Source organism: Haliotis rubra, unplaced genomic scaffold (assembly GCF_003918875.1).
Source record: "Haliotis rubra isolate DU_JTF1 unplaced genomic scaffold, ASM391887v1 Scf359, whole genome shotgun sequence".
Taxonomy (NCBI): Eukaryota; Metazoa; Mollusca; class Gastropoda; order Lepetellida; family Haliotidae; genus Haliotis; species Haliotis rubra.
In genome coordinates, this window is record NW_025767034.1 from 170,210 (window position 1) to 182,267 (window position 12,058).

Here is a 12,058-nt window from a genome sequence, read left to right on the forward strand (position 1 = left end):
AGTGTTGTTAACCAGACTCTTATGATCTACTAATATATTTTGTGAGGGATGTATAACATTAGTGAACAGGTAATGTTCAGTGACCCAAAACATGCATACATATTTGTAAATATCATAGTAGTTTTCTTTTATAATCAGTACCTTCTATGATCAAAACAATGCACCTAATAATAGCAATAATAGAACATACATTTATAGAGCGCATCAATACATAATCATGAATTACACCAACTTTTCACAAGAAATATATTATTCACACCTGTTATGTTATTAAAGCTCTAAAAAAATTAACATGTATCACTGCTTATTTTCTTAATACCTTTAATTGCTTTCCTGAAGTGAATATTGCCTTTTCCAAGTAGATTTATAAACAAGTTAAAGGAGAGTATTTTTTAGTTTACATGAAATACATATGTCTTGACATCCAAACACTACTATTTTTATCTTCACTCTACTACATAAATAGTGAACTTTTCTGCTTTGAGATTGCTAATCTCCAGGTACTGGTATGCTTGCATATGCAGTGTTCATTGGTCGACCTCTCTTTCAGCTATTCTTAACTGTATATTTTACTGATCAGGATGAGTCAGAATCCAAACTATTTCACATTTTAAGTTTTCTCAAACCTGCCAGAACGCACCATAGTATTTCATGCATTAGTGAACCCTTACCAAAGACATATACCGGTAATAACACATTTTGATGTCAGTTGTCTGACAGTATTGGTAAACAACAATGGACTCTTTTAGATGTTGAGACCCTTTTTTGTCACTGTGTGTAATGTGAAAATCAACGGTATCCTTTATATGCTAACTTCTTTAGGCCCTGAAATCTCTGTAAAGGTTTACATCTGTCTAGTTTCCTTTGGTAAACATGGTAAATGACATGGTTGAAAATGTGAAAAATCCTATCGTCTGAACTGGTCAATATTAAAAAATATCTGTCTTGTCTCATTTGTTCTTGAGACCATTAGAACTTCTTGTATTTGAACAGCCTTCCTATCTACCATGTTTTAACATAAGTCTGCTGGTGTGCAGCGTGTATGTTTTCCAAAGGATCACTAAAGTTAAATGACTGACTGACTGACTGAGTTTGGTTTTACGCCGCTTTAACAATATTCCAGCAACATCACGGCGGGGGACACCAGAAATGGGCTTCACACAATGTACCCATGTGGGGATTTGAACCCGGGTCTTCGATGTGACGAGCCAACGCTTTAACCACTAGGCTACCCCACCGCCCTAAAGTTAAATGAGTTATGGTCAGGTATTGAAGATGACACATAGTAAATTATGTTTGTGTGACTTTTGGCATAAAGATACACAATAAATAGCTTATATAACATGTGAATCCTGATATATTCAAATGATCGTCTTGTCAGCACTGAGAAAAAAACAACCATGAATATCTGGAAAATACAGCAGACGACAAAAGAAAATCATTTTAGATTGACTGTAAACTCAATCATAAGCAAAGACTGCATGGAACAGTCTTTACCATGGTTGACTGGTTTCTTTCTTCATTTTTTTCTTCTTTTTTTCTTACCTAGAATTACTTGCAGTTTTATTGAGAGAACCACATGATACAACTATGTATTAGAGAGTGACAAAAGTGAGGTTTTTTCTGGGTTTTTCTTTTTATAAACGTGCAGAAAGACAGAGAGATTGAAAAGAGAAAGATAACGGAATAGACACAGGGTGCAGAAAGGATTTACTCACAAGGAACACAATGTTTTTGTTTTTTAGGGATTTTAAAGAATAATTTTACATCAAGGGAACAGAGATGACCACTTTATGTAGAATTTTACATCATTTTTGCTGAAAATATGTTTTTCTAGTTTGAAATGATATTTTATGATATATATAAGTTGGTTGATATTTAATTCAGTAGAGTCGTATCTTGTTTTGTTAATGTATTTCTTGAATCATTTTAGATTGACTGTATTTAACTCTGTAAGCAAAGACTGTCTGTAGACTAAGCAAGATCAGCAACCTAAACAACCCTGCATGTAGACTAATGCTTAGTCTCTGAATATATATAATTTTGATAGTAACAAACAAGCCAATTTAATTTGAAAAGGAGCCCCAGGAAGACCAGAGGAAATCTAGACTTCCTTTATTTAGGGCTTTAGCACTGCAGATAGGGCTTGGCAGTAGGGAAAATAATGTGGTTCAGGGACTGTGAGACAGACTACCCTGCATGGAACAGCGGTTACCATGGTTGACTGTTTTTTCATTCTAATTGATCTCCTTGAATCATCTTTACTGTATCAGTAATTGCAGTCTGAGGTGTTCTATTTATGACTAATGGTTGTGTGACACATTTTGTGGGAGAAGGTCATATGTAGACCTGTTTGAAACAAATAAACCTCTGAAGTTAACTAGTATTAATATGTGCCGGTTATTACTGCCATTTGGTAAACTTTGAGCTAGAAACATTACCTAGAAGGTCAAATGTTGACCTGTTGCAAACAATTACACCTCTGAAGTTGATAAGTATTAATATGTGCCCATCATTACTGTCATTTGGTAAACTTTGAGCTAGAAGCATTAGAATAAAGTATTATTCAATATCTTTTTGTAAGCACCATTGTGGCCAGGAGAGTTCAAATAGGACCAGTATATTTCTCTGTGTGCAAAAGAATATTTGCTTTGGCTAGTCTTGTCACTCTGTCATTTTGCAAAATAGTGTGTGATTAACGTGAATGGTACTTCCAGATTTAATGTTTTTGACCTTTAGTAAGCTTATATTCTGGAATGTTTTTAGTCGTCAACTTTTACTCACAGAATTCCAATTTATCTTTAGATATGGCTGACCTGGTAGCCATGTTTGAAATGTCATGTTGTCTTTAAGATATTTTTGCTTGTGTGCTATTGGAATTTAATAAGCAGGAAGTATGCTATAATATTTGATAAAGTTACCAACTTGGCCTTTAAACAGCTCTGTTTTTCTCCTGTTGCTGCCATTTTCACCTCTCTCATGAGACAAAAAAGAATATAAAGCCAAAAATGTGTGTGAATGATAGTTATGGTGTCTTTAAAACAGCACAGAAATGCAATCAGACTTCAGACATTGCTATATTTCTCTTTGATTCTGGTGAGCTACAGAGCCAAGTTCTGTTGATATGGTTAATATGGTTGCAGATTTTGGGTCCCTTTTTGAGAATGCAAAATGAACTTGGTCTTTTATATGCTGACTTCTTTAGGCCCTGAAATCTCTAGAAAGGTCAATTTACACTTGTGTCGTAGGCACTTTGATGGGGTATGGGTTTTATCGGGAAATATTGACATGTTTGTATATTCTCTAAGTTAAGTTAAAGTTGTGTTATCTAAATCTAAATCACAGTGCTGACAATATACATGAAATATCAGCAGCTTATTATCATGACCATCAGCACAGCCATGTACAGATCAGCTGCCTGCGTGTAATTAACCCTAATTAACCTTAGAGTATGGTCGGCTGGCCAGGAAGTTTAACATTGTGGAGGAGGTCCTGGATACTGCAGGCTGACCATACATGCATCGTAATACGATACAGGGCAGCCTGACAGTCAGTATAGTATATAGACAATGAATTCTTAATGTATCGGGACTTGACCCTCGGACAGCGGCTAGGCAGGTGGGCTGACGATCGCCTCTGTGATGCTGCCTGGCCGTTGCTGCACTATCATGTAACTGCATATTTAGACGCCGAATAAAGTGTTGTGGACCCACTGATGGACTTCTGTATTTGAAGAGACAGATATCCCAAAACCTTTAACCAGCCCGGGATACTTGTCAGAAGTGTACGCAAAGTATATGACTTAAACTCCCTCTTGTCAGACTTGCATTTTTGTGGAAGCCTCAGTTGCTGAGTGTGTTAGATCGATCATTTGCAGTTGATAAGATGTGTCATTAGGCCCCAGGCGGGACTCAACCCCAAAATGTCCTAGAATCTGTACTTGAATCTGTACACTGTGACAGTGTAATCCCAAACGACATTTGTTGCATTTGACCACTCTCTGACACTCATTGTGTATTCATATATACAATAATGTGGTGGGGTAGCCTGATGGTTAAAGCGTCTGCTTGTCACGCTGAAGACCTGGGTTCGATTCCCCACATGGGTAAAATGTGTGAAGCCCACATGTGTCCCCCTCTGTGATATTGCTGTAATATTGCTAAAAGCAGTGTTGAACCATACTAAACATTGTTTGGTGACTGGACAGCAGTAACATGTGGTAGCGGATGTTTTCAGCTTATCAAACATATTCCTGTATGCAGAATGATTGTAGGATTTATTCACATACTCACTGCACAAACCAACTGTTACTGCTGCTTATTGTATACAGCATATACACCCTTTTGCAGTGTAGGAAAGATGTAGAAAATCTAGCCTGTCCACAGGACTGGCAGGTCAAATTTTTTACCAGTCCTGCCAAAATCTAGCCTGTCCTCCAAATATAAATAAAACACCTTCGGCAGTAAATATTCAAAAAGGTTATAATCATTATATATATGTCATTGGTTTGCTAAAATTTACCCGACATGAGGACGGACTAGATATCTTTTTAACCCGTCCTCCACAAAATTCAACCGTCTCGGACGTTGGGACGGGCTATCTTTCCTACACTGCCTTTTGACATCATAGGACATGGCCTTGTGGATAAGATCAGCAGCCCGATTTGGGAAAGTCATTGGTAAATGCACCATACTGAACAATGTTAAAATATGGCACTTCTTGTTACTCTGTCTGGCTCTCATCATTAAAGGGATTTAACTTATGATTGGTCATCTGGGAGTATACTGTATCTGGGGTATAATCGTGTTATACTTATCGGTAATTATCAGTCTGGCCTCATACTAATAGCCACTCATATATGTGCATGCATGTCACTGTGTCAGTGTGTGCAATAATTTTGTCCTATCTTGCAAGATATGTTGATTTCAAGGTTACTGTGTTAAATGTAACAGGGATATTTATGGGTGTTATTTGGCCCCATGTCTGCAACAATTGTCTGTAAAATTCACGAAATTGGAATTCCAACTTTGCTAAGTATCACCTTTGTTATGGTAATAATAAATTATATTCTTTTACTCTAGAAAGGTAACTTACATTGCACTGAAAACAGGACCAACGCAAAATATTAAGTTTAACTTTTTTACTTCGGTTTTTTTTTTTTCATAAAAATGTGTTTTGTTTTATGTTAAAAATAATTCTGCAACACATTTTATGAAATTATAAAATTTAGATCACTTGGGAATAGTGTTTAAATTAATTCATGATGAAGATCAAGACACTTTGCTTTGAAAACATTTTTTTTAAATACAGGTAGGTGAAGAAAGATAAGGCTAACCTGTATTTCTTTGAGTGTGCAAGGATAAGAGTAATTATTTTTTATCACATCAGATCATAAATGTCCACAACTGAAGGAAAAATTGAGATATGAAAACTTCTGATTATTTCTTGTTGAAATGAAAGTTCAGGGCAGTGGGGAAGGAGACTGGAAACAAAATAATATTAACAGCCTTAAGTTGCAGATAACCAAAAAGGAGTTACTAGGGTAGGTGCTGGCCTCTCTGGACATTATGGGCTGGTGGGGAAGCCTAGTGGTTAAAGCGTTCGCTATCACGTTGAAGACCCAGGTTCCATTCCCACATGGGTACAGGGGCGGTGGGGTAGCCTAATGGTTAAAGCTTCCGCTCGACATGCTGAAGACCCGGGTTCGATTCCCCACATGGGTGCAATGTGTGAAGCCCATTTCTGGTGTCCCCCACCGTGATATTGCTGGAATATTGCTAAAAGCGGCGTAAAACCATACTCACTCACTCACTCACATGGGTACAGTGTGTGAAGCCCATTTCTAGTGTCCCCTTGCCATAATATTGCTGGAATATTGCTAACAGCGATGTAAAACCATACTCACTGACTCACTGGACATTATGTGAACAGCTATAAGGTGTATAACAATAGATATTAAGAGACATTATATAAAGGTTTCTGTTTGATTATCTCCCAATTGACAGACACCCATTTGACAGACAGCTCAGTTTGTTTTGGACTATTCCATTATAATGTGTAGGTAACTGGTAGTAGATAATCTGTTCACTGAACTGTAAATGTTGTTGTTGTAAGGTGTCTGCGAACTGTTTGTCTGAGTAATGGGAGGACACCTTCTGTTTTACTTACAGGTAACTGGCATCGTTATCCTGGCTATTGGGATATGGACAAAGGTTGATCTGTACAAGTACCTGGAACTGTCTTCTATATACCAGCCAGAGGCACCCTATGTCCTGATTGGGGTCGGGGCAGTCATCGTCCTGGTTGGCTCCCTTGGGTGCTGCTGCACGGTCAAAGGAAACTCCTTCCTTCTGTATATGGTGAGTATATGGTCGTATACACCAGTCAGCATGCAGTCCTCTATGTCATTATCACGTTCAAAAGTGATTATAGTGTATTTAATTAGACCTGCTTAGAAGCTAATATTCAGTACCTTGTTTTGAAGCAAGTACTGGTAACAGTTCCGAAAATTGGAATTTATATTTTGTCCAACCATGTTCTAGTGGTCATTAGGCCTAAAAAAAAAAAGCTTGTGGTTCCGATTTCCCGCCGAGCCTAACCATTTTACTCACCACATTATAAATTAAATTTATTTTCTGACACATGAGTAATGTAAAAATATCTTGCAAAAAAACCCAAGAAACCTACCTACCTACCCTAGTTCTGAAATGTAGGAAATCGGAACCACAACATTTATTTTTTTGGGGCCTTACTTGTGGTGATGACTTGTAATAATAACAGGACCAATAAATAAGAATTTGTATAGTTTAGTTTACAATTTTCATTGAATGAAATGTTAAAATACTACTGAATTTAAGAAAAGGAGGACTATTGAGATAATTCCAAATTTTGAACAAAATTTCTATTCTTGGTCCTAGTTGACTGCCAAGGGCATTTAGTTTAGAAGCCAAGAGAAATTCTTGTTTTGCATTTGAAAATACATGTGTATTAATACACATTACATGTCATAAGTGTTACAATGGCCATGACAGGAATGGCAGGCCAATAGGTGAGTGGGGACGACCAATACATATTTGCCTGTGTAATATGGTAAATCTGCTCCAGTGTGTTGGATTTAGTCAGCTGCGTGTTCAGTTATATTAGGTAGAGTAGTTGATAAATAACAAGGTCACTGTGTGGATTTTCTGCTGTATGCCTTGGTATGGCTATTTCATTTACCAATATAACCTGCCCTGGGTAAATAATACAGACCTTGGATCTATGGAATACCATTATGGAGACACCCCTATTTATAATAAATAATAAAAGTCTCAGGGATTTATGACCGCCTCTGTGGTGTAGTGGTTAGAGGGGCCGGTGGGGTAGCCTAATGGTTAAAGCTTTGGCTCGTCACGCCAAAGACCCGGGTTTCGAATCCCCACATGGGCACAGTGTCTGAAGTCCATTTCTGGTGTCCCCTGCCGTGATGTTGTTGGAATATTGCTAAAAGCGGCGTAAAACCAAACTCAGTCAGTCAGTAGTGGTTAGAGCATCCGCATCCATCAGTACGATGGCATGCATCACACAAGTCAGCAGAGGAGAGCGGAAGGTCGCAGGTTTGATCCCCCGGCCGCGTCATACCAAAAGACGTTAAAATATGTTACTTGTTGTTCCCTGCCTGACACTCGGCATTAATGGGTACAAGGACTGGTCTGCTCAGTCAGTAAAATGTGTCTGAGTGGGGTATTCATGCTTAACTGCGGCATGGTATCTCAGTGAGCTAACACTTTAAAACCAGCTTAAGTCTGGGCTAGTACAAGCAGCCACACATACACACGCATGCACGTCATCATATGAGCAAAATATTCTAAGTATGATGTTACTTAAACCCCATTTCACCTCACCACAATAAGAAATTGACTGAAGTTCCTATTTTCTCAAATTAGGAGGTATTTTGTATTCATCATACAAAACATCTGATCACTAAATGTTCTGACTGTTACTACATGGATTGGGAAATTGGTAATTCCAACTTTGGAACATGCACCAACATCAGCCACAGACTTAGACCTGAGTATTGCTTTATTGGCAGGTCTAGATAAATTCCTGCCTCTGTTCATAATTTTGTGTGACATCTTGATTGTGGATTCCACCGTATGAACATTTTCGTGATATCTTTTTCAAAAATGACTGTTAGTTGTAATGTCCATGCTAAGAAAATAAGTGCACAAAAATTATAATCAGCTGATGAATAGGCTGTTGACTAATAATGAAAATAATAATACATTCATTTATAGAGCGCATAAAATCACAACATAAATGTGCTCTTTGGGCTAAAAGAAGCCGATAATTGTAATGGTAGCAGTGTAGAAACAAGCGGGTATTTAGTTGAGATTCAAAGAAAGAGAGACGGGAGGCAGATTTGAGATATTCTTGGAGATTATTCCATTTTGATGCTGCAGCGTAGGAGAATGTTCTTTTGCCAAAAGTTGAAGTTTTCACTCTCGGGATTGACAATGAACATTTATCTTGGGATCTTTGAGTCCTTTGTGGGCAATAAGCTGGAAGTTCTGTCAAGCAGTATGTTCTGTCAAGTAGATAGCAGACTAACCCAGTATTCTCTCATCCATACCAACCTGTCACACGTGAGAGGTATGTTTTAATGTAACAACTCTATAACTCTGTAACATCTGCAAGTCCCCTAAGCCTTTTTTTAACATATATCAAATTAATTGCCTGTCACAAAAACATGTGAGTCTACAGGCTGAAACATGTCTATAATCAAGATACCCACATTTCAGGTTGATATGATGTTTTGTCTGAGCTGACCTTTCTAGAGACAACAATATTTTCGTATTGGCAGCTGAAGCCACAGATTGTAAATTAAAATAGTTCTTGATATTGCTGGAATGTTGGAAGAATTTTCTTCATAATTATCACTAGGGCTGCGCAATATAGCCGGTTTACCGGTATTTACCGGTTCAGACATGAAATCGATACGTATTGCGATACCCGGATCGAAAACCGGTTTTTCGACATGCATTCGGAAAACTTCATAACACTCGGAAATCTTCGGATATTTCCGTTTTTCACACCGGAAATCAAGTTAAGTTCGGTTTGAAGTTGTGTTCTTAATTTTTGTTCAAGTGTTTCGCAATGTTTTGTTTCTGAATGTTATATATATATTTACTCATTATTGACCAGTGATCCCTGATATGTCCTGACCAGGTCAAGTTGCTGTCTAAAATATCAGGGCTTTTTTGAGAGTGGAGATACTAGCTCAAACTAGTAACCACTGTGTTGATGTTAAATTGTTCTTTTCCTTGTTTCCTTCATTTTAACATGATTAAAAGTTTTTATTAAAGCTTAATCAAGCATAGTGATTTTGCTTTATAAATCAAGCATTAACTCGATTATTAGTAATTTTGTATGAAAAAAATATTCTTGCAATATATTGCAATACGTATCGCAATATATGCTTTGGAATCGCAATATATCACAATATGAAAATTCTCTGCAATACCCACCCCTAATTATCACTGGTATTTTATAGTAATGTTACCGTTCACTTGCGTATTCGGTAAATCAGGATTCAGATTATAACATCCATTCAGAATTCTATTCGTTATTTACAAATGTCTTGTAAAATAGTGGAAAAAAACAAACTGGAGCTAGTCTTATAATTAACAAAATGTGATATCCAAAATGGTATACCGGTATATGTAAATGCTATAAAGTAACTGTCATTAGGCTATAACTTGGCAGCATTGTTGCGATGTGTTTTTTTAAATGTTTCATCATAAGCAAATACATGTTTAATTTATTAAACTTAAAGTATCCATGAAAAATATTTGCATTCATTACCCTATATTCGTGAAACATACATTTGTCTCATAGTGTATTCATTGCAGCCATAGTATTGTATGCTCTATGTTGATCCATGTGGCAGCGTGTATATAAACATTTAGCTTGTCAGATTGTGGGCCATTGTGACTATCACATGATTCCCAGTGATCTATGGTCTATGCCGGATCAACTAAACCTAGGTTAAATTCCATGTTCATCCAGACTATAGATTGTCACAACTTACTTGAACACCGAAGACGTAACCATGGTAAAAACTGCAATGTTTTAGGCCTTCATCCTGAATTATGCTGACACTTTGCTCTGACTCATAATGTTTAAAATGGTTTTAATATCACGCACTGACTCAAAACCATGAATTGTATTTTTAGAGATTCCGCAAGCTTTTAGCTTATTTCGTTAGGAGTTGGTCTGGCATGCATTTCTTTACTTATTTGTCTCGTGAGATTGGGGTATTGCTGTCCTTGGTTTGGAAATGAAACATCAAAGGCATGGTTTGAATTCTGGTTCGCACTGTTGAAAGTGGCATCAAACCCCGCTCACTCACTCACTCACACACTCATTCACTCTTTACTCTTACTCTCTTAACCAGTGATATAAGTGGAATAATCCTAAAAACAGCATTAAAACCATCTCACTCTCTTAACCAGTGATAAAACTTGAATAATCTTGAAAACAGCAGTAAACTCAACCCACTCACTCACTCTTAGCCAGTCATACAAATTGAATACTTTTTAAAACAGCATTAAAACACACTCACTCACTCACTCACTCAGTGACTTGTCTCTGTTGCAGTATTGTGGGTTTCTGTTCATCGTTTTCATCGTTGAACTCAGCGCAGGCATTGCACTCCTCGTGTACAGAAACAAGGTAAGTTAATGTCAGGGAAAATGTATCGAAGCAGGATAAGAGTATTCCCGATCTGCTGACCTACATCTTTAAGGGCCTGACTCCATGGGAAAGTCACATGTGACATTTTCAATTTCTGTATGTTTATATTAGTTACACGATATGCTTGAGTTGAAACATTTGCTGATAACTGATTCAGTATGCTTTATTTGCCAATAATATGCATTAGCATACATATTGACTCAGACACAGCATCTTCACATACGAAGTTGCATGCCTGGGGTTTTTGGTGGTTCTGCAATTCTTAATGATTGCGATCCTGCCAGAGACTTACCAGTTCCTAAGGTTTCAGAATCTGCTGAACATTGCTTTAAACAGCCAAGCCTCAACCACATTCATCGCGGCGTTTCACACCTGTGACTTTGAGCCGTGAAGATCTGGGTTAGAATTGGTCTTCAGCAACCCATGCTTGTCGTAAGAAGCGACTAAAGGGATCAGGTGGATAGGCTCACTAACTTGGTGGACACATGTTATTGTATCCCAATTGTATAGATCCATGATCATGCTGTTGATCACTGGATTGTCTAGTACAGACTTGATTATTTACAGACTGCTGCATATAGCTGGAATATTGCTGAGTGCAGCGTTATTTTACGGTTAAACAACTAACCAAATACTAAACTATGCAAACCAAACGAAACCAAATCAAACCTCATGATGGTGTCATGCATTGATATAGCTTAAATACCGGTACTGTTCATGTCCTGCTTACTCCAACAATGTTTATTTTCAATAGTCTTCTCAGAAATTCTTGTGGGAATACCACGTCTAATATTTTCAAAACTCCATTGTGTGTGAAACATAAACCTTCATAACACCATTGTCCTGTCTTCTGAATTACATTGTGTAACATTGTGTAACATTGTTCTGGTTCCACAGCCACACAACACAGCATTCACAGCAGTCTGTAAATATTTGACTGTGGGAGCGGTATATTGATAATACTGCCACGTTATTGATTAATCATTTTATACCATTCCCAGGCGTCTCAAACCTGAAATTGTGTTGGTAATTGTCCTATATCGACATGACAGATAGACTGTTTCTTTGTACTGGCCAAACTGAAATACATGGGTGAACAATGACAGCCAAATATGTTTGTGAATAGTTGCAATGGTATTCATAGAAATACTTCATGTTTACGTGATTTTATTGCCATAAATATATAGAAACCAGAATTTCAATGTAACAGCCTTGGTGTTGTGCAACCATACTTGTCATGAGAGGCAACTAACGGGATCGGGTGGTCAGGCTCACTGACTTGGTGCATGCAGGCTATTCATGTGTATTGTGTTGAGAAATGCTC

General features: G+C 37.5%; 1 protein-coding gene across 1 annotated transcript in view; it reads left to right on the forward strand.

Moving 5' to 3' along the window:
• The window catches only part of LOC124285320 (tetraspanin-7-like), a 32,123-nt gene that overhangs the window by 1,085 nt on the left and 18,980 nt on the right, over positions 1-12,058 (forward strand). Inside the window, exons 2-3 of the mRNA XM_046721529.1 lie at positions 6,171-6,359; positions 10,639-10,713. Of these exons, the coding sequence (XP_046577485.1) occupies positions 6,171-6,359; positions 10,639-10,713 (264 nt within the window). The remainder of the gene's footprint in view (positions 1-6,170; positions 6,360-10,638; positions 10,714-12,058) is intronic.